General features: G+C 45.8%; 2 protein-coding genes across 3 annotated transcripts in view; one reads left to right on the top strand and one right to left on the bottom strand.

Moving 5' to 3' along the window:
• rtf2 (replication termination factor 2) overlaps positions 1–11,147 on the bottom strand; it is a 59,006-nt gene extending 47,859 nt beyond the window's left edge. For both annotated transcript variants that reach the window (XM_078419252.1, XM_078419253.1), the window contains exons 1-2: positions 11,018–11,147; positions 579–673 (exon numbers count right to left, since the gene is read on the bottom strand). In XM_078419252.1, the coding sequence (XP_078275378.1) occupies positions 579–673; positions 11,018–11,086 (164 nt within the window). In that variant the 5' untranslated portion in view covers positions 11,087–11,147. The remainder of the gene's footprint in view (positions 1–578; positions 674–11,017) is intronic.
• Positions 11,148–12,487: 1,340 nt separating this feature from the next.
• Positions 12,488–23,703, top strand: part of spo11 (SPO11 initiator of meiotic double stranded breaks) — a 28,242-nt gene continuing 17,026 nt past the window's right edge. The window contains exons 1-5 of the mRNA XM_078418561.1: positions 12,488–12,618; positions 18,925–19,038; positions 21,613–21,701; positions 22,772–22,838; positions 23,307–23,415. Of these exons, the coding sequence (XP_078274687.1) occupies positions 12,488–12,618; positions 18,925–19,038; positions 21,613–21,701; positions 22,772–22,838; positions 23,307–23,415 (510 nt within the window). The remainder of the gene's footprint in view (positions 12,619–18,924; positions 19,039–21,612; positions 21,702–22,771; positions 22,839–23,306; positions 23,416–23,703) is intronic.

Below are 23,703 nucleotides of genomic sequence, written 5' to 3'. Positions count from 1 at the left end.
CATTTAGAACTGAGATGAGGAAAAACTTTTTCAGTCAGAGAGTTGTGAATCTGTGGAATTCTCTGCCTCAGAAGGCAGTGGAGGCTAATTCTCTGAATGCATTCAAGAGGGAGCTAGATAGAGCTCTTAAGGTAGCGGAGTCAGGAGGTATGGGGAGAAGGCAGGAACGGGGTACTGATTGAGAATGATCAGCCATGATCACATTTAATGGCGGTGCTGGCTCGAAGGGCCGAATGGCCTCCTCCTGCACCTATTGTCTATTGTCTAAGCCGAGAGCACTTCTAAGTGAAAATAATGACATATTCCTCCAGCACAAAAACTCATTGAAGTGCTGGAAGAACTCAGCAGGTCAGGCAGCATCCGCGGAGAGAATGGCCAGGTTGGAACCCTTCAGAATGTTAACAAATGTGAACCCAAACAGTAAAGTACCTCTACTTTTGCTGGAGATTCTATCCAAATTATAAATCTGATTGAGGAACATTAAGGAAGTACACACAAATACCAAGATTCTCACAGCAAGCATTTAGAATTATAAGTAAATTTGAGAAAACACTTCAATCAGGTGATTCAACACCTACCTGCCAAGCTCACAAGCGACTATGGGTCTCCTCAGTGGCGTCTGACTGATAGCACAGTAATTCCAGCGGGCAACCAACGAGGCATTTTTATCAACCTGAAAATATAAATATATTAAAATATAGCACGCCAATCATGAGATTCTTGAATTTTGAAGTCAGAGTCATGCAGGTACACAGCACAGAACCAGCCCTTCTGCCCAATTCATCCATGCCAACCAAGTTACCTAACTGAGCTAGTTCTATTTGCCTGTATCTGGTCCATATCCCTCCATTCCTTGCGTAGGAAGGAAGTGCATTTATACTAAAGATGGACAGTTTATACTAAAGATGGACACAATATACTGGAGTTACTTAACAGGTCAGGCAGCATCTCCGGAGAAAAAGAACAGGTGACATTTCGGGTCTGGAGGGTTCTGATCTTTCCTATCCATATACTTGCCAAAGTGTCATTTAAACGTTATATTTAAATCTGGCTTCTTATGCCAACTCATTCCATATGCTCACTGCCCACTGTATGGAAAAAGCTGCCTTTCAGGTCTATTTTAAATCTTTACTCCCAGACTGTAAACCTAGTCCTCAGGTTTTGGACTCCCGTACTCTGGGCTATTCACTTTATTAAACAGCCCCTCGTGATTTTATATCATCCAAGATCTCCCTCAATCTCCTACACTTCAGGGAACAATCTTTTATCATACTTTATCTTACACTAAATGTACCCTTTATCTGTACAATGTGGACAGCTTGATTGTAATCAAGTACAGTCCTTTCTTTGACTGAATAGCACATAACAAAGGCTTGTCACTGTACCTTGGCACACATGACGATAATAATAAACTAAAAACTGCAAGTCTTCGGCGAGGAGGTTGCAGTTGTTTTTGAGCCTGATTTGTTTTTAGACAATAAAGTAATGGCAGATAAGTTGGTGCAGTGTGTTTCCTGCAGGATGTGGGATGGTAGGGACACCGCTGGAGCTTCTGGGAGCTACACTTGCAAGAACTGTGTCCAGGTGCAGCTCCTGAATGAACGTGTCAAGTCAAGTCAAGTCAATTTTATTTGTATAGCACATTTAAAAACAACCAACGTTGACCAAAGTGCTGTACATTGGCAACTCCAACATCCTGGCCGCGGGAGAAGACGGCAGGGGAATAGAAAAGACATTCTGGCCTTCCATCACAGTGAGGAGGGACTGGAGGAGACTCACTATGATGGATGTTTCTTTTGTTTGGTGTTAGGTTATGATTGTGTGTGTTATTGCATTTTTATTGATTATTCTTATTGGTCTTATTGTTCAACTGCGGGTAATGTTTCATTCCACTACACATTTATGTGTATGTGACAAATAAACGACTATTGACTATTGACATCTGTTTAGGTACTAAGGAAAAAATGAAACATACAGTAGCACACAAACATAACAGCACATACAAAACAGTTTCCTCAATGGGCCTCAAACGCTAGGGAGTAGAAATAGGTTTTGAGCCTGGACTTAAAGGAGTCGATGGAGGGGGCAGTTCTGATGGGGAGAGGGATGCTGTTCCACAGTCTAGGAGCTGCAACCGCAAAAGCGCGGTCACCCCTGAGCTTAAGCCTAGACCGCGGGATAGTGAGTAGCCCCAAGTCGGCCGACCTGAGGGACCTGGAGTTAGAGAGGTGGGTTAAAAGATTTTTGATGTAGGGGGGGGGAATGTCCATTTAGGGCTTTATATGTGAATAGGAGGAGCTTGAAGTTGATTCTGTACCGTACAGGGAGCCAGTGGAGAGAGGCCAGAATCGGCGTGATGTGGTCCCTTTTACGGGTACCCGTCAGGAGTTTCACTGTGGCGTTTTGGACCAGTTGCAGGCGGGACAGGGATGATTGGCTGATCCCAGTGTATAGGGAGTTGCAGTAGTCTAGGCGGGAGGAAATGAAAGTGTGAATGATTTTTTCAGTGTTGTCGAATTGGAGGAAAGGTTTGATTTTAGCTATGGTACGAAGTTGGAAGAAGCTGGCTTTTACCATAGCGTTGACTTGCTTGTCAAACTTTAATGCAGAGTCAAATATCACGCTGAGGTTTTTGACATGCGGTTTGACTAGGCAGGATAGGCTTCCAAGACTGCCTGTTATCGATTTGATGGAGTCGGGGGGGGGGGGGGGGGGGGGGGGGGGGGCGAATAGGATGACCTCAGACTTGCTCTCGTTTAATTGGAGGAAGTTCTGTGCCATCCAACATTTTATGTCCTCAAGGCAGTGTAAGAGGCTGTTTAAAATTGACCGGTTGTTGGGTTTCAGGGGGAGGTAAAGCTGTGTGTCATCGGCATAGCAGTGGAAAGAAATGCCGTGCCTTTGAATGATTTGGCCAAGGGGGAGCATGTATAGAGAGAAGAGAATGGGGCCTAGGATGGAGCCTTGTGGAACTCCGCAGGAGAGGCTAGCTTGAGAAGAGGAATAACTGCCTATGTTGATGGCGAAACTCCTATCTTTGAGGTAGGAAACGAACCAGCTCAGGGCAGTGCCATCAATGCCAGCCGCGTACCGGAGACGGTCAATAAGGATGGTGTGGTCCACTGTATCGAACGCTGCGCTGAGGTCGAGAAGGAGCAGGATTGCACAGTCACCGGTGTCGATGGCGAGAAGCAGGTCGTTGTGTACCTTCAACAAGGCAGACTCTGTGCTGTGGTGGGCTCTGAAACCTGACTGGAAACTTTCCAGGATGGTGTTTTGGTGTAGGTAGGGCACTAATTGGTTTAGAATTGCCTTTTCAAGGACCTTTGACAGGGATGGCAGTTTGGAAATGGGTCTGTAGTTGCTGGGCAAGGTGGGGTCCAGGTTAGGTTTTTTCAGTAGGGGCTGGACCACCGCGTGCTTGAAACAGGTTGGAACAGTGCCAGTGGCCAGAGAACTGTTGATAACAGAGAGGATACTGGGACCGGCTATTGCAATGACATCCTTCAGAAGGGCAGTGGGGGCTGGATCAAGGGGGCAGGTTGCAGGTTTCATAGCGGAGACAAGCTTTGCAAGGGAGGATAGAGTGACGGGTTGGAAACAGTCCAATTTAGATGAACAGACTAGTGAGACAGCTAGGTCACGGGTGGGAGGGGAAATGTTCATTCTAATGTTCTCAACTTTGCTGGTGAAAAATTTAGCGAATTCTTCGCACTTAGCAGGGGACCCAACTAAGCTGGTACTGGGGGCGGGACATATGACAGAGGTAATAGTGCTAAATAGGACCTTGGAGTTATGAGAGTGTGGTGGAGTTGGAAAAGCAACTGGATGACCTCAGGGCCATCCGGGAATGCGAACGTTTCCTGGATAGGACCTACTGTGAGGCTGTCACTCCAAGGGTCCAGATCGAGCGAAGGTGGGAGACCGTTTCAAAGGGGAGTGAACGTGGACTCCAGGAGACCCCGGTGGCTGTGCCTATTATAAACAGGTACACCCTCTTGGGAGCTGTCGGGGCAGAATACGCTTCCAGTCCGAGCGGCGGACAGGTCGGTGGCTCTAATCCATGCAAGGAGACTCGACCGGGGAGACCGAAGTCGAGAAGAGCCATAGTAGTGGGTGACTCCATTGTCTGAGGTACGGACAGTAGATTCTGTGGCGGCAGGCGGGACTTGAGGATGGTCTGTTGCCTCCCTGGTGCCAGGGTTCAAGACATCACAGACCGGCTTTAGAGCATCCTAGCGAGGGAAGGCGATCAACCGGAAGTAGTTGTGTACGTGGGCACGAACGACGTCGGGAGGAAGAGGAAGTAGATACTGCAATGTGAGTTTAGAGAGTTAGGAAGAAGACTGAGAAGTAGGACGTTGAGGGTGGTTATCTCTGGACTGTTACCTGTACCTCGTGCTGGTGAGGGCAGGAACAGAGAGATCAGGGATATGAATGTATAGCTGAGGAGCTGGTGCAGGGAGCAGGGATTTAGATTTCTAGACCACTGGGATCTCTTCTGGGGTTGGGGGTGACCTGTACAAAAGGGACGGGTTGCACCTTAACAGCAGGGGGACAGCATAAAAATAAAAGAGAAATACAACATAGCAAAGAAGAGTGGGAAGCCAGAGGATTGGGACTCTTTTAAAGAGCAACAGAAGATAACTAAAAAGGCAAAACGGGGAGAAAAGATGAGGTACGAGGGTAAGCTAGCCAATAATATAAAGGAGGACAATAAAAGCTTTTTTCGGTATGTGAAGAGGAAAAAAAATAGTCAAGGCAAATGTGGGTCCCTTGAAGACGGAAGCAGGGGAATTTATTATGGGGAACAAGGAAATGGCAGACGAGTTGAACCGGTACTTTGGATCTGTCTTCACTAAGGAAGATACAAACAATCTCCCAGATGTTCAAGTGGCCAGAGATCCTAGTGTGACGGAGGAACTGAAGGAAATCCACATTAGGCAGGTAAATCCCCAGGGCCTGATGGTCTGCATCCCAGAGTACTTAAGGAGGTGGTTCTAGAAATTGTGGATGCATTGGTGATCATTTTCCAATGTACTATAGATTCAGGATCAGTTCCTGTGGATTGGAGGGTAGCTAATGTTATCCCACTTTTTAAGAAAGGAGGGAGAGAGAAAACAGGAAATTATAGACATCAGTGGTGGGGAAGATGCTGGAGTCAATTATAAAAGACAAAATTGCGGAGCATTTGGATAGCAGTAACTGGATCATTCCGAGTCAGCATGGATTTACAAAGGGGAAATCAAGCTTGACTAATCGTCTGGAATTTTTTGAGGCTGTAACTAGGAAAATTGACAGGGGAGAGCCGGTGGATGTGGTGTACCTCGACTTTCAGAATGCCTTCGACAAGGTCCCACATAGATTAGTGGGCAAAATTGGAGCACATGGTATTGGGGTAGGGTATTGACACGGATAGAGAACTACTTGGCAGACAGGATGCAAAGAGTAGGAATTAACGGGTCCTTTTCAGAATGGCAGGCAGTGACTAGTGGGGTGCCACAAAGCTCGGTGCTGGGACCCCAGTTGTTTCCAATATATATTAACGATTTAGACAAGGGAATTAAATGTAACATATCTAAGTTTGCGGATGACACAAAGCTGGGTGGCAGAGTGAGCTTTCAGTGGGATAACATTAGCCAGATTAGTGGCAAAATTGGAGCACATGGTATTGGAGGTAGGGTACTGATATGGATAGAAAATTGGTTGACAGACAGAAAGCAAAGAGTGGGGATAAATGGGTCTCTTTCAGAATGGCAGGCAGTGACTAGTGGGGTAATGCAAGGCTCGGTGCTGGGACCGCAGCTATTTACAATATACATTAATGACTTGGATGAAGAGATTAAAAGTACCATTAGCAAATTTACAGATGATACAAAGCTGGGTGGCAGTGTGAACTGTGAGGAAGATGCTATGAGGTTGCAGGGCGACTTGGACGGGTTGTATGAGTGGGCAGTTGCATGGCAGATGCAGTTTAATGTGGATAAGTGTGAGATTATCCACTTTGGTGGTAAGAATAGGAAGGCAGATTATTATCTGAATGGTGTCACGTTAGGAAAAGGGGATGTTCAACAAGATCTGGGTGTCCTAGTGCATCAGTCACTGAAAGGAAACATGCAGGTTCAGCAGGCAGTGAAGAAAGCCAATAGAATGTTGGCCTTCATAACAAGAGGAGTTGAGTATAGGAGCAAAGAGTTGTACAGATATAGTGAGTTGCAGTTGTACAGATATAGTGAGACCGCACCTGGAGTACTGTGTGCAGTTTTGATCTCCAAATTTGAGGAAGGATATTCTTGCTATTGAGGGCGTGCAGCGTAGGTTTACTAGGTTAATTCCCGGAATGGCGGGACTGTCATATGTTGAAAGACTGGAGCGACTAGGTTTGTATACACTGGAATTTAGAAGGATGAGAGGGGATCTTATCGAAACATATAAGATTATTAAGGGGTTGGACACATTAAAGGGAGATTATGAAGGTATGAGAACAGAATTGATTAAAGTAGATTGGGATAACAGACTAAATAAGACGGTACATGAGCAGTGGTGTATTTTTAAGGAGTTAGTGTACAACTTTCAAGAAAAATACATTCCACTGAAGAAAAAAAGAGGTAAAGGAAAGGACAGCCAACCATGGCTAAGTAAAGTAATAAAGGATAGTATTCGGCTAAAGGCAAGGGCATATAAGGTAGCCAGATATAGTGGCATGACAGAAGATTGGGAAGCATTTAAAAGTCAGCAAAAAATAACAAAGACATTAATTAAGAAGGGAAAAATAGATTATAAAAGTAAATTAGTGAAAAATATAAAAACTGATAGCAAGAGTTTTTATAGTTATATAAAAAGAAAAAGGGTGGCTAAGGTAAATGTTGGTCCATTGGAGGATAAGACGGGGAATTTGTTGGTGGGGAATATGGAGATGGCAAAAGCATTAAACGAATATTTTGTATCAGTCTTTACTATAGAAGATATTAAAAATATTCCAACACTGGGTAAACAGGGGGCTATAGGAATGGAGGAGTTAAGCACTATTAAGATCACTAAGGAGATGGTATTAGGTAAATTAATGGGACTTAAGGCGGATAAATCCCCTGGGCCTGATGGATTATATCCTAGGGTCTTGAGAGAAATAGCGGTGGGGATCGTGGATGCATTGGTGATAATTTTCCAAAGCTCCCTGGAGTCAGGAAGGGTCCCAGTGGATTGGAAAATGGCTAATGTAACACCTATATTTAAAAAGGGAAGTAGACAGAAGACTGGTAATTATAGACCGGTTAGTCTAACATCTGTGGTGGGTAAAATGGTGGAGACCATTATTAAAGAAATACTGACGGGGTATTTGGATAAACATAACTTAATTGGACAGAGTCAGCATGGTTTTACGAAGGGGAAGTCATGTTTGACTAATTTGCTTGAATTCTTTGAGGAAGTAAAATCTCAGGTGGATAAAGGGGAACCGGTGGATGTGGTATACTTGGACTTCCAAAAGGCTTTTGATAAGGTGCCACATAAAAGACTATTACTTAAGATAAAAACATCATGGGATTAGGGGTAATATATTAGCATGGGTAGAAGATTGGCTTTTAAACAGGAAGCAGAGAGTTGGGATAAATGGATCATACTCGGGATGGCAATCGGTGACTAGTGGGGTTCCGCAGGGGTCGGTGCTGGGACCCCAGCTGTTTACAATTTATATAAATGACTTAGAGGAGGGGACCAAGTGTAATATATCCAAGTTCGCAGATGACACAAAAATGGGAGGAAAAGCAGGGAGTGAGGAGGATAGAAAAAGCCTGCAAAAGGATATAGATAAGCTAGGAGAGTGGGCAGCGACTTGGCAGATGAAATTTAATACTGATAAATGTGAAGTTATGCATTTTGGAAAAAAAAATCATAAAGCAAGTTATTTTCTAAATGGGGAGGAGCTGCGAGGTAATACAACGCAAAGGGACCTGGGGGTACTAGTACAGGAATCACAAAAAGTTAGTATGCAGGTGCAGTAAGTGATTAGGAAGGCCAATGGAGTCTTAGCCTTTATTGCCAGGGGGATAGAGTATAAAAGTAGGGAGGTTTTGCTGCAGCTGTATACAGTATTGGTAAGACTGCATTTGGAATACTGTGTGCAGTTTTGGTGTTCATATTTAAGAAAGGATGTACTTGCTCTGGAGGCAGTGCAGAGAAGGTTTACACGGTTAATTCCAGGGATGGGGGGTTGACATGTGAGGAAAGGTTAAGTAGGTTGGGACTTTTCTCATTGGAGTTCAGAAGAATGAGAGGCGATCTTATTGAAACGTATAAGATCGTGAGGGGCCTTGATCGGGTGGATGCGCTAAAGATGTTTCCGATGATCGGGGAGACCAGAACTAGGGGGCATAGTCTTAGAATAAGAGGGGGCTCTTTTAAAACTGAGATGAGGAAGAACTTCTTCACTCAGAGGGTGGTTAGTCTGTGGAATTCGCTGCCTCAGGGAGCTGTGGAAGCAGGAACGTTAAATAAATTTAAAACGGAAATAGATTGTTTTTTAATAGACAAGGTAATTAGGGGGTTACGGGGAGCGGGCAGGGAAGTGGACATGAGCTATTGTTAGTATAGTAAGACCTGAGTAATCTCCTGGACAAGTTTCGATCGCCTAGCTTGGGGTCGGAGAGGAATTTCCCGGATTTTTCCCCCAAATTGGCCTGGGTTTTTATCCGGTTTTTCGCCTCTCCCAGGAGATCACACGGTTCTTTTGGGTGGGAAGAAGGGCGATAGTGGGAAGGGGGTTGGGGTAGGATCAGCCATGATCGTATTGAATGGCGGAGCGGGCTCGAGCTCGAGGGGCCAGTTGGCATACTCCTGCTCCTATTTTCTTGTGTTCTTGTGTTCCCCAACTTCAGGAAACACACCCGGGTTTTCTCTCTCTGACGTGTCAGAAATGGTCATTTCCGCCAACAATTTACCAATCAGTGCAATCTTTCCTGCTTGACATATCCCAAGGCTCAGATATTAGCATCACACAACACAAAGCACTATGCACTTCTAACTAACGTATTTACCCATTAGATGGCACCATAAAGATAGTCCTGTGGCGTGTCGGGAGAGGCCCGAAATAAAGGCAAGGAGCCGGGTATTTTGGGGCGTTATGGTTTATTACACGGTTATCAGACGGGTCGAGTCTGCCGGAATGGCTTCGCGCCCAAAACCTTGTCCTTATATATGTAGTACCGGACCGCCCCCCTGGACTGGTCCATTCCCGTGCTGAGGGGTCGGTAGTGGTATGGCCCGACCCTTGGGGGCCGCCACGTCCGGGCGCCACTCCAGGAGATCGGTCTACCCTGCCGGCGTTTCGACCACCTGCACGTGGACATTGTGGGCCCTCTCCCGCCGTCGCAGGGCATCACCCACCTCCTCACGGTGGTGGACCGCTTCACACGGTGGCCGGAGGCCATACCGCTGGCCGACACAGCCACATCTACATGCGCTCGTGCGTTGGCCGCGCACTGGATCGCTCGCTTTGGGGTGCCAGTGGTCATCTCATCGGACCGGGGGCCACAGTTCACCTCTGAGCTGTGGTCGGCCATGGCCCACCTGTTGGGCGTGCGGCTGCACCACACCACGGCCTATCACCCGCAGGCAAACGGCCTGGTGGAGAGGTTCCACCAGCAGCTGAAGACAGCGCTGAAGGCGCGACTCTCCGGCCCAGACTGGATGGACGAGCTACCATGGGTCTTGCTGGGCATCCGGACTGCGCCCAAGGAGGACCTGGCTTCATCATCAGCGGAGCTCGTATACGGGTCCCCGCTCACGGTGCCCGGGGAGTTTGTGCCCTCGTTGCCAGGGCGAGAGGAAACGCCCTCATCCACTCTACAGCGCCTCCGAGAGCGAGTTGGCAAGCTCGATCCCGTGCCGACGTCCCGCCATGGGACATTCCGCCCTTACGTGCCATCGGCCCTCCGGGATTGCGCCTTTGTGTTCCTGCGCCGTGACGCCCACTGGACGCCACTCCAGAGGCCGTATGAAGGACCGTACCGGGTGCTGGAGCACGGACAGACAACCTTTGTCTTGGACATGGGGGGCCGGCCGGAGGCCGTGTCAATTGACCGCCTGAAGCCACAGGTCGCCCACCTTTGCGGGTCCCACCACCTGTCCTTCCAACTGTGCCTCCGCCGGCCACTCTATCGACCGATTACCGTACGCGGTCCGGTCGGGTTGTGCGACCACCAGTGCGCTTCGTGCCTCTGGTTCTGGGGGGGGGTGGTCCTGTGGCGGGCGCATGTAGATGTGGCTGTGTCGGACAGCGGTATGGCCTCCGGCCACCGTGTGAAGCAGTCCACCCCTGGGACGGCGGGAGAGGGCCCACAATGTCCACGTGCGGGTGGTCGAAACGCCGGCAGGGTAGACCGATCTCCTGGAGTGGCGCCCGGACGTGGCGGCCCCCAAGGGTCGGGCCATACCACTACCGACCCCTCGGCACGGGAATGGACCAGTCCAGGGGGGGCGGTCCGGTACTACATGTATAAGGACAAGGTTTTGGGCGCGAAGCCATTCCGGCAGACTCGACCCGTCTGATAACCATGTAATAAACCATAACGCCCCAAAATACCCGGCTCCTTGCCTTTATTTCGGGCCTCTCTCGACGCGCCACAGTCCCTTTGTTCTACCCCCTCCCCACCCCACCTTTGAGATAGTTAAAGATAATTTGATTTGTCTCTTTTCAGTTTTGAAGAGTACGTACGATCTGAACCATTAACGTTGTGTCTCTCTCCACTTGTACTTTTTTCCCCAGCAATGAGTGTTTTCATTTGTAACCAGTCTCACAACATAGCCACTGTGGCACTGTCTTCTCCCGTCTTAACCTCGAATCGACCCCAAGCCGAACACGGCCTTCAGAACGCTTATTGTGGTGGTCAGAGCGTAGGGTACATTGACAGGCAACCCCGGCAACTCGTTGTCCTGCCGCACCGGACTGAAGCCTCAGCAAGAGCCCTGCCAGAGTCACCATCAGCCGGCTGAGAGGGAAGGAGAATGAGTCTTTCCATACCTGCTCCACCTTCTTGGGGCCCTTCACTAGTTCATGGCGCTTCGGGATAGTTCCTCCATCACAACCCATCCTGAGGCCCGATCCAAACCCAGCTCCAGGGAAACCACGCAAGCGCACTACCACAACTTCCGCTCCGTTGATTGGTCCGCCCCTCCCCAGGCCCGTCCCGCCCCGCTCCTCCTCTGGCCCCGCCCCCGGGCTGAATGATGGTGCAGCGACAGGGCACAGCTGTTGTGAAGGAAGGAACCGCAGATGCTGGTTTAAACCGAAGATGGACACAAAAAGCTAGAGTAACTCACGCAGGCAGCATCTCTGGAGAAAAGGAATGGGTGACATTTCGGGTCGAGTCTGAAGAAGGGTCTCGATCCAAACGTCACTGAGGAAAAACCATTTCAGTCAGAGAGTTGTGAATCTGCGGAATTCTCAGAAGGCAGTGGAGGCCAATTCTCTGAATGCATTCAATTGAGAGCTAGATAGAGCTCCTAAGGATAGCGGAGTCAGGGGGTATGGGGAGAAGGCAGGAACGGGGTACTGCTTGAGAATGATCAGCCATGATCACATTGAATGGTGGTGCTGGCTCGAAGGGCCGAATGGCCTCCTCCTGCACCTATTGTCTATTGACCCGCTGAGTTACTCCAGCTATTTGTGTCGTATGTGTAGGAAGGAACTGCTTTAAACCCAAGATAGACAAAAAGCTGGAGTAAGTCAACGGGACAGGCAGCATTTCTGGAGAGAAGGAGTGGGTGACGTTTCGGGTCGATGACCCTTCTTCAGACTAGTTTCGGATAAGGGAACAGAGAGATATAGACGGCAATGTAGAGTGATAAAGAACAATGAATGAAAGATATGCAAAAAAAGTAACGATGACAAATGAAACGTGCCATTGTTTGCTGTTTGTTGGGTGAAAACAAGAAGCTGGTGCGACTTGGGTGGAGGAGGGAGAGAGAGGGAATGCCAGGGTTACTTGAGGTTAGAGAAATCAATACAATCATCCCACTGGGCTGTAAACTGCCCACGCGAAATATCAGATGCTGTTCCTCCAATTTGCATTTAGCCTCACTCTAACAATGGAGGGAACATGTGCCACACACCTCTCACCAGAGTGTCCGCCCAGTCAAAGTGTGGGTGCGACGGATTTCCAGTCGTCGACGCTGACGTTTCTGACAGTACGGGTGCTACACATCCACCCCCCTCCCCTCCCCATCTGATCCTTCATCCATCGCCCGCCACATGCCCGCCGTCACCTCTCCCTCCATCCCATTGCATCTCGCCCCATCGCCACTCTCCTGACCTGTCCGCCTGCCACGCGGTTCCCGCCATTCGCCTCGCGCCCTGCCTCGGGTGGCGGTTACGCGCGCGGGAGGGAGAGAAAGAGAGCGCGGGAGGGGGGAGAGAGAGAGCGCGGGAGGGAGGGGGGAGAGAGAGAGCGCGGGAGGGAGGGAGAGAGCGCGGGAGGAGAGAGAGAGCGGGATGGCGCTCCTCGGCGACGCCGGCCTGGGGCCCGTGCAACGGTTGGCAGCGCTTCTCCGGAGGCCTCGGCATCCAGTGGCCGAGCAGCGCGACTCAGGGCAGCGATTGGTGCGAGCCGAGCCGCTCGTCAGGTAGGGGCTGGGGCCAGGCATGGTGGGCGCTACTAGGTTTGTGGGCGTTGGGCTGTTGAGGGGACAGCGACACTGTGCTATCGAGGGCGAGGGGGAGGGGGGATGGTAGGCGGTGGACTGCTGAGGAGGGGGATGGTAGGCGCTGGACTGCTGAGGATTGGGGTGGTGGGCGCTGGACTGCTGAGGGTTGGGGTGGTGGGCGATGGGCTAACGAGGGGAAGGAGGGTAATTGAGGGGCCAGGGTGGTGGGAGCTGGGCTGTCGAGGGGACGGATGGTGGGCGTTGGGCTGTTGAGAGGACAGCCGTGGTCGGCTGCTGAGGGTCGGGGTGGTGGTCGTTGGGCTATCGAGCGGAAGGGGGTTGGTCGAGTGGATAAGGGTGGTGGGAGCTAGGCTGTCGAAGGCCCCAAGGGAGATGGGCGCTGGACTGCTGGGGGTTGGTGGGCGCTGGACTTGGTTGAAGGCTAAATCGTGGGTGGTTGGTTGGGACAGTGTGATGGGGTCTGAGGTGGGTTAGGCAGCAAGCTGAGTCCTGGGTGGGAAAAGGGGGTTATGTGAAGGGGCTGGGAGAAAGAAGATCAGGTTTAATTATTGGACACATTGCCCTGCTCGTACTTCCTCCTCGATCAAGCTTCCATGGATTGACAGATTGGCCATGAGGCTGCTGCCTAAATAGCCTGATGTTTCAGCATTACCTCTTGACATCGCTGGCTTTAAGGGTGTGTTTAAGGTTACTGCTATTGTGACAGAGACCAATATTACAGTTGAATGTTACAATTGGATTGAACCGCTCCACAGCAAAACATCAATGACAGAAGTTCACTGTAGTCATCAGCAGGCTAGATACCTGACACTGCATTCAGTTAGTATGGAGTTGATCTGTTTTCTTTACTCATTATTTTTCAGGGGGATTTGGGTGTTGTTGGTAAGGTTAGCATTGATTACTTGACCCTAATTGCCATTGCAAAGCAGATGGTAATCTGCATTTGTGAACAGCAGACTTGGTGGAGTTGGAGTTCCACAGTTAACGGTGAAGGTCCAAGTCTTAATGATGTGCAGCTTGAAGGAGAATCTGCAGGTGGTGGTGTTTCATACATCTGTTGCCCTTGTCATTCTTGGTGATAGAGATTACAGGTTTGTGAAGTCCTGTCAGAGTAGCGTAATTGAATAAATACAATGCATTTTGGAGATGGCATGTACATTGGTGATGGAGGAATTGAATGATGGATGAGGTGCTAGTCCCAAATGGTATTCTAGATGGTGTTGAAGCTGCACTCATCCAGGCAAGTGAAAAGTATTCCATCATATTCCCTTGATTTGTGCTTTCTAGATTGAAAGGATTTGGAGTGTCTGGAGGTGAATCGCTCATTGCACGTTTCACCTGTCAATCAGGCCCATAATAAGTGACTGAAATAGATTTAAGACGTTTACTCTGTATCTAACTATCCTCCATGTTAAACTCCTTGAGAAATTATCTGGCCGTTATTGGTAGAAGATGCCATTTTTGAATGTTTCCTCTCTCCTTAAAAAGACAGAGTAAATGGATTTTTTTCTGTTGAATAGAATACTTTGTTTTGATGAGGTTCCTTTTGGGTGAATTCGTCAAAGAAAATTTCTGACATGACTAGCCGATTGGAAAAACAATGTTGCTGGAAAAAAAGTGGGGCTCTATAGTTGAAAATAGAGCAATCTTGTCAATGTTTCTGGGAGCATTGGTGCCTGTAAAAGTTTTGTTTTTGTTTATTTTTTCTATTGAAGTTGATTACAAATTGGAAAACATAAATATGAGACACGAGGAGCTCAAACAAACTGTGCTTGGTTTATTTTGTGATTCTAATATAACCTGGGCACAGTAATATACAAAATCGATCATACATTTCCATTCTGTAATGGGGAATTATTTCCTATCTAGAATATGAATTCTGTTTTCTATACAATCAAATTACAGGGAAACAGACCATTTGGCCCACCAGGTCTGTACTAGCTCTCAAGTACCCATCTATCCTAATCTAGTAGGGAGTCTGCTGCAGGACTTGGACAGGTTGGAAAATTGAGCAAAGACATGCCAATTGGAATACAGTGTACCACAGTGTACAGTCATGCACTTTGGTAGAAGAAATAAAGGCATTGATAATTTTATAAATGGGGAGAGGATTCAGAAATTGGAGCTGCAAGGGGACTTGGGAGTGCTGGCGCAGAATTCCCAAAAGGTAAATTTGCAGGTTGAGTTGGTGTTAAAGATGGCAAATCCAATGTTAGAATTCATTTTGAGAAGACGAGAATACAAAAGCAAGGATGTAATGCTGAGGTTTTAAAAGGCCACATTTGGAATATTACCAGCGGTTTGGGGTCCCATACCTAAGGAAGGATGTCCTGGCATTGGAGCGAGTCCAGAGAAGATTTACAAAAATGAGGAACGTTTGAAGGCTCAAGGCATGTACTCGCTGGAGCTTAGAAGGATGGGGGGGATGTCATAGACAATAGACAATAGGTGCAGGAGGAGGCCATTCGGCCCTTCGCACCTCCATTCAATGTGATCATGCTGATCATTCTCAATCAGTACCCCGTTCCTGCCTTCTCCCCAGACCCCCTGACTCCACTATCCTTAAGAGCTCTATCTAGCTCTCTCTTGAATGCATTCAGAGAATTAGCCTCCACTGCCTTCTGAGGCAGAGAATTCCACAGATTCACAACTCTCTGACTGAAAAAGTTTTTCCTCATCTCAGTTCTAAATGGCCTATCCCTTATTCTTAAACTGTGGCCCCTTGTTCTGTACTCCCCCAACATTGGGAACATGTTTCCTGCCTCTAACGTGTACCACCCCTTAATAATCTTATACGTTTTGATAAGATCTCCTCTCATCCTTCTAAATTCCAATGTATACAAGCCTAGTCGCTCCAGTCTTTCAACATATGAAAGTCCCGCCATTCCGGGAATTAACCTAGTAAACCTACGCTGCACGCCCTCAATAGCAAGAATATCCTTCCTCAAATTTGGAGACCAAAACTGCACACAGTACTCCAGGTGCAGTCTCACTAGGGCCCTATACAACTGCAGAAGGACCTCTTTGCTCCTATACTCAACTCCTCTTGTTATGAAGGCCAAAATTCCATTGGCTTTCTTCACTGCCTGCTGTACCTGCATGCTTCCTTTCAGTGACTGATGCACTAGGACACCCAGATCTCGTTGTACCTCTCCTGTTCCTAACTTGACACCATTCAGATGACTCTGCTTTCCTATTCTTACCACCAAAGTGGATAACCTCACACTTATCCACATTAAACTGTATCTGCCATGCATCCGCCCACTCATACAACCTGTCCAAGTCACCCTGCAACCTCATAGCATCTTCCTCACAGTTCACACTACCACCCAGCTTTGTATCGTCTGCAAATTTGCTAATGGTACTTTTAATCCCTTCATCCAAGTCCTTAATGTATATTGTAAATAACTGTGGTCCCAGCACCGAGCCTTGCGGTACCCCACTAGTTACTGCCTGCCATTCTGAAAGGGACCCATTTATCCCCACTCTTTGTTTTCTGTCTGTCAACCAATTTTCTATCCATGTCAGTACCCTACCTCATTGAACCCACCGAATTATGAAAGGTCTGGAGTACTGTGTGCAGTTTTGGTCTCCAAATTTGAGGAAGGATATTCTTGCTATGGAGGGCGTGCAGCGTAGGTTCACTAGATTAATTCCCGGAATGGCGGGACTGTCGTATGTTGAAAGGCTGGAGCGATTGGGCTTGTATACACTGGAATTTAGAAGGATGAGGGGGGATCTTATTGAAACATATAAGATAATTAGGGGATTGGACACATTAGAGGCAGATAACATGTTCCCAATGTTGGGGGAGTCCAGAACAAGGGGCCACAGTTTGAGAATAAGGGGTAGGCCATTTAGAACGGAGATGAGGAAGAACTTTTTCAGTCAGAGGGTGGTGAAGGTGTGGAATTCTCTGCCTCAGAAGGCAGTGGAGGCCAGTTCGTTGGATGCTTTCAAGAGAGAGCTGGATAGAGCTCTTAAGGATAGCGGAGTGAGGGGGTATGGGGAGAAGGCAGGAACGGGGTACTGATTGATAGTGATCAGCCATGATCGCATTGAATGGCGGTGCTGGCTCGAAGGGCTGAATGGCCTACTCCTGCACCTATTGTCTATTGTCTATTGTCTATTGTCTATTGTCTGGATAAAGTGAATGTAGAGAGGATGTTTCCAGTAGTGGGAGGGTCTAGGGCCAGAGGACACAGCCTCAAAATAAAATTACATTACTTTAGTCAGAAGGTGGTGATCTGTGAAAATCATTGCCACAGACGGCTTTGGCTGCCAAGTCATTGGATATTTTTAAAGCAGAGTTTGATAGGTTCTTAATTAGTAAGGGCATTAAAGGTTACAGGGAGAAGCTGGGAGAATGGGCTTGAGAGGGAAAAATAGATCAATGATTGAATGATGGAGCCGACTCGATAGGTCAAATCACCTAATTCCATCTTATGATTTTATGCCATTTCCGTGCTCATCTAAATACTAAAGAATTGTGGGAGAACCTGCTTCTAACTTCACCTCGGGCAACGTGTTCCAAAATAACCCAGATTGAAAAAAATATTTCTCAAATTCTATTTAAGTATCCCATCCCTTACCTTAAATCTATGCACTCTGGTTATGGACTCCTCTGCTAAAGGGAGAAGTTTTTACCTTACCTTACTTTGTATGCCTCTATCACATTGTCCTTCAATCTACTCTTTCCAGGGGAAACAAACCTGGCCTATTTGGATCTCCTCATAATCAAAGCACTCCATTCCAGGTGATATTGTGATGAATCTCTTCTTCACCCTCTCCAGTGCAATCATATATTTCCTATCATTTTAGTGACCAGAACTGTGCATAATTCTTCGCCCCATGGACCGGAGAAGTGGGAGTCGGACAGATGGTCGGTAAGCAGACTGGCTGCAGGAGACAGTTCAGGGCCTCGACGATGGCGAGGGCCGCTGGAGGCCCTTTAGCAGCCTGGGGCTCAGCCCAGCGGACCCGCGATCCCTGGCTGCATCCCAACCATAGGCCTGGCTCACTCAGAGAGGGAAGACTGCCGAGCCCGGACCCTGCTCACCCCATGAATCAGGAATTGGAATGGGGGTGGAAGGAGACGACGATGGCGGCGGAAGCTGGATAAAGAGCCCGCTGAGACAATCCGGGGTTTCTTACCTTCTGCATCCTCGAGGTCGGCCTCAGGAAACGACCCCCGGGGAACAAGGACTGAGGAGGGCCAGGCGTGGAGAGGGACATCGGATTGCAGGACAACCAAAATGGAGGCAAAGGCTGCAATGGGCCTTTATGGCCAGCTGCAGCTGAGACTGTACAATGGTGCCAAAATGGCACCTCTTGCATTTGGTCTCAGTGGGCTGTTCTGTGCATACTGTACTGACTGTGCTTATGTACAGAGATAGTTTTGCTGATCTGTATGCAAAAATATATTTCACTGTACCTGATACATGTGACAATAAAGAAACCATTGAAACTATTATATTTTACAGCCTACCTCGGTGATCTGGGTGTGTCCATTGTAGGAATAAGAAAATAACTGCAGATGCTGGTACAAATCGAAGGTTTAGGAATAGTTGACCGTGGTTCTAGAATGCTCAAGGGTGACCAGTATGAATGGCCTTAGCAGGAATTTATGTCACCTTTCAATTCCAAAGCATTATTTTTCAAACCTTGGTTAGTCGTGTGTAGTTCTGTAATAAACTTTATAAACACACGGAACTGCAGATTCCGGAATCTTGTATAAAACACAAAGTGTTGGAGTAACTCAGCAGGTCAGGTATTGTCTGGAAGGAATGGATAGATAATTGGCAAGGTGAGCCAAAGGGTTTGTTTCCATGCATGCTGTGCTGCTCTGTGAGTAATTGCAATGTCAATTTGAGGGGCTGTTTGTGCCTGTGGATGGTGGGAAGGGAAGCGGTAAAGGAGAAGGAGCTGCATGTTCTGTGGCTGTTTGGGAACGTGCCCTGAACTAGTTATCTGTCACTTCCATTCTCTTCTAAGTTCCACTTTGACGTCTCAGTCTTTTAGCCTGCCTCAAGGTATATTTTATCACTTAGCATTATTCATCTCAACTGTTGATTAATCCGTTTTACTGACCATCAAAAGTCAAATCGTCGTAGAATACTCAACTGTGCAGAAAAGAGTTCCAAACTAATTCCTAACATAACATTTTAAATATATAATGTTTTCATTCCTCACAGCAGTCTTATTTAAATATTTCTTTACTTGAATATTGTTTCAGTTTAATAAAATTAATGATGACTCTTTCAGTTCTGATGTTCTTAAAGCAATTGAAAATATTGTTGAAGAGACATTGGCAAATCTTGCTAAAGGAGAGCCCCCAATTATCACTTTTGATAGAAGATCATCCTGGGAAAATATTCGGTATGTTTTTACTATATTCATATGATGATTCAAGTATAATACTCTTCTGAAAAAATTAAGTATTCGATTAATCCTATCAAAGTAAAATAAGTTATAATGTCTTTAGTTGGTCCAGAAGCATCAATATTTGTGGGAAAGGAGATTCAATCAATGATGTGCTTTTCTCAGTAAATGCTTCATGAGAAATTTTAATTTTAATTTTAAAATAACGAGACAATAAATCTATCATAGTTAATAAGATGGAGCATTGTCATACTTATTCGATAGGTCATAAATATGAATGAAATTGAGTAACCTGTGTGAAAACATTTTGCCGTATTGCCCATATGTTTTGTATGACCTGGATCAAGTCTTGTGCCAGTCTTGAGCTGAACAACTCCAGAACCCTGGAGTGTAACAGCCTGGATAGAATAGTGAAAGGCCTCGATAGAGTGAATGTGAAGAGGATGTTTCCACTATTTTAGTTTAGTTTAGAGATGCAGCGCAGAAACAGGCCCTTCGGCACACTGAGTCCGCACAGAGCAGCAATCGCCGCACATTAACACTATCCTACACGCACGAGGGGCAATTTACATTTAGACCAAGCCAATTAACCTACAAACCTGTACGTCTTTGGAGTGTGGGAGGAAACCGAAGATCTCGGAGAAAACCCACGCGGTCAGGGGAAACGTACAAACTCCACACATACAGCACCCGTAGTCGGAATCGAAGCCGGGTCTCTGGCGCTGCAAGCGCTTTAAGGCAGCAACTCTACCGCTGCACCACTGTGCCGCCCCGCAGTGGGAGAGTCTAGGACCAAAGGCTATAGCCTCAGAATAAAAGGAGGTACCTTTAGAAAGGAGATGAGGAGGAATCTCCTCAGTCAGAGGGTGGTCAATCTGTGGAATTCATTACCACAGGCAGTTGTGGAGGCAAGACAATTATATTTTTATGGCGGAGATAGACATATTCTTGTTTAGTAAGGGAGTCAGGCAACCAGCTACTTCTTTTTCCATAGCATATGAGAGAATGGGCTGTATGCTAAAGACAGCACAATGTTGCCCCTTGGCACTGAAGACCCAAATATAACATGTTTTGCATACCATATCTGGGGAACCACCTCACAATGGGGACAGATCAGTGACAAAATCCACCAGATGTCTGTGAAGAAAGTGGAAGGCTATGCTAAAGGATTTCCAAATTGTTACCTGCAAGGTATCGCTTGTGATGTACTGAGCAGTAGAGATCTCTGCTTTGCTGTATACAGACCCTCCCCGGGTTACAATGGGGTTCTGTTCCCATGAAACTATTTGTAACCCAAACAGTTTGCAAATCATACATGTGACTGTGAACCAAGTTTCCCACATGGCAGAACATGCCTGTAGCCCTAAAGCAACTAACAAAGCCATCCCTCCAGTCTCCCAAATGCTCACTCTAATGTATGGGCTGTACATAACTTGGGCATTCATAATCTGGGGAGGACGTGTACTTAGAAACAGAGAAACATAGAAAATAGGTGCAGGAGGAGGCCATTCAGCCCTTCGAGCCACCACTGCCATTCAATGTGATCATTGCTGATCATCCACAATCAGTAACCCGTCCCTGCCTTTTCCCCATATACCCCTTGATTCCGCTAGCCCCAAGAGCTCCATCTAACTCTCTTTTAAATTCATTCAGTGAATTGGCCTCCACTGCCTTCTGTGGCAGAGAATTCCACAAATTCACAACTCTCTGGGTGAAAAAGTTAGCTGCATACTAGCTGCAGACAGCCTTCAGGAGGCACCTTAAGACATTGGTAAAGAATGCTGGTATCGTCCACCTTCAGGCAAGATAAACTCTCTGTTTTTAGTCCTCTTATATCTCCATACGAGCTTAATCCTGAAATGTCTGTAATTATTTTTCATTGGCCTTATACCTTAACTGCTTCTCCTAGGAAAGGAATACAAATTTGACTTATTGAGCTTATCTAATATTTTCTGCTTTCATACAGAATCCAAGCTTTTCTTTACGTATAATAATCCAAGCTTTTTTGTCTTTCAAATAGCCAAATTAAAGTAAGCATTGGGGTCACGTAGTAAATGTAAATGTATGCTGCTGCTAAACCTCTTCTTAAGTTCCAAGTACAAACAAATGTTGGTGATTCTAATTTTGAATTTGTCCACCAATGAGCCATGAATACGAAGTAGAGCTGTTTTAAACTTGTTTTAAAATTCTAACAGACAATCCTGCAAGTGAAAAGTCAAAGGGCTTCAAAGATCAGGATCTTGTGAGCTGCAGTTGTTTATCTTGATCAGATCATAATTATGCTTGGATTTTCTTTTAAGGAGTAAAATTTATAGTGCCCAAACAATTATATCATATGGTGGTGAATCTCCATGTGATGACATCCTTATTTGATGACATCCTGCGTGGAGGCTTTGATATAAACCAAAAGAGAACACTTGTATATATTAATTTAGGATAATTGAACACTGCCTGTCAAAAATGCTAAATAATTTGCTTTTTGTTCAGCGAAGTTGGGAAAATTAGATTAAGATCAAAAATGACAATCCTAATAAGTAAAGACTAATTTAGTTAAATTTTATGTATTGACAGGTTTGATGACAATGTTGGTTTACAGCTGGTATCTGATTGCAATGTGAGCAAAGTGAAGTGTGAATGTTCCAAATCTATCCATAGGTTTGGTAAGTTCTTATTTTGGTAGTTGCTTCCAAGCAAATGTATGCTTTATTGTCTTTCAAGATATAATTTCAGTCAACAAAAATGCTGAGACTTCATGTTATGCATAAATAATTAAGACTATTACAATAGGAAAAATATATAATAAATGTAAAATATTGCAAAGAACAATATAAATTCTAAAATGATTTTCCAAAATTATTTACTGATGGGGCGCGTACCTCTGGCAGTGGTTGATTCCTTGCTGAGTTCTTGTTCTATGGACACTAGTAGCCAAACCTTTCCATTAATTCAACCCAGCAATGGTCAGCACGGTGGTGGAGCGGTAGAGCAACTACCTTACAGCGCCAGAGAACTGGGTTTGATCCTGACTAAGGGTGCTTGTCTGTACGGAGTTTGTACGTTCTCCCCGTGACCTGCGTGGGTGTAAATGTTAAATTATCCCCAGTGCGTGTAGGGTAGTGTTAATGTGCAATAATCGTTAGTCGGTGCTCGGTGGGCCAAAGGGCCTGTTTCCACGCTGTATCACTAAACTAAACTAAACTAAATTAATTCAACCGCGATATGGCAATCAATTTTGAATTGCAGGATTAGAGGCATCACCACTACATTTTACCTCAGTCTTTAGCCAACATCCACAAAGGCAATTGGCATTTGAAGAATATGGTAAAAAAGATGTTAAAGAGTAGAAATATACCTAATTTCTTCGAGGTAGTTCTTTTACTGCCACTAAGAATTGGACACAGATGGGGATCAAGCTTCTGTTCTTTCCAGCCATGAGGACTACAATAACGTGCACTCTCAAAGCATTTTTGGCATGTAAAATACAAGACCTCACTAAATATTACCAGAAAATATAAAATGACATTGAATCATGAGAGGTGCATAAAATCATCAAGCTTATTAAAAACAAATTATTTATTTGTCCTCGAAATCTGCCTTCGTAATTTCATCAACCAAATAAAAAGGCTATGAAGGATTGATTAAACACTGGCAAAAGTTTGGCAAATGAAATAGATTGTGGGGAAAAATGTGAAATGTCCATTTTGGCTACTAACAACTGTTTTCCTTACAGCTCTGATACTCAAGACTCTGTCGATGATCTACAAGTTGGTACAGAGCAATACTTATGCAACTAAAAGGTGACAGAATGTTAAGATATAGATGTGATGGAGGAGATGGCAGTTATCTGTCCATTTTAGGAATTTTTACCAAGCAATTGCTCACAATGATTTGCTGCAAATCAGCAAGCCGCAATAAACAAAAATTAGGTACCAGTATCATTATTGCTTGGAAAGCCTCATCTGCAGAACTGAAATTGTGCTGTTGCCATTAGACTAAGTGTGTTCCGTGTTATTGTCATATGAATTTGATCATGCATTCATTTTTTTAATTGTGTATATATTATTTTTGAGTGTTACAATCAAGGATAGTATCTATTGGCTATTCTGGTGTTATCCTTGAGAAGATGGCGTTGCGCTTCCTTCTTGGCCTGCAATAATTCATGAGGTGAACATGCTTTCACAATGCTGTTGGGTAGAATATTTCAAGATTTTAACCTAGTGACAATGAATAAATGACAATCATACATATGGTCATTTGTATTTCAGAGACCTGTACTACAATGATACACAGTTGTTTGGCTCACAGGTTACTCTTGATGGCATTATCAATGATGTATGTTGCATGCTTAAAGTCCAACGCAGATATCTTCATGTTGTAAGTACTTATAGCACATGTTCTTCTTCCTCCAAAACAGTAATGTGCATTTAAAAAATAAAGACATGATGAACGTAAGTTATGCTTATAAAGACAATCAATATACTCAAACTTCCAGATTTGACCAAAAATAATGCAACTTTCCCAAGAAATTAATTGGCAGCATTTTGTGGGAAAGAAGAAAATCTGAATTTCTCTGATGCACATGGTAGGGCAAATAAGACATCTATTCAGAACAGTATTTGAGTTATTATTTTTATTTTCAATGTTCAGAAATGATTCCTGGAA

The sequence above is a fragment of the Rhinoraja longicauda genome, chromosome 22 (assembly GCF_053455715.1).
Source record: "Rhinoraja longicauda isolate Sanriku21f chromosome 22, sRhiLon1.1, whole genome shotgun sequence".
In the NCBI taxonomy this organism is placed as follows: Eukaryota; Metazoa; Chordata; class Chondrichthyes; order Rajiformes; family Arhynchobatidae; genus Rhinoraja; species Rhinoraja longicauda.
Note: the sequence above shows the minus strand (reverse complement) of the source record. Positions and strands in the feature narration are given on the sequence as shown.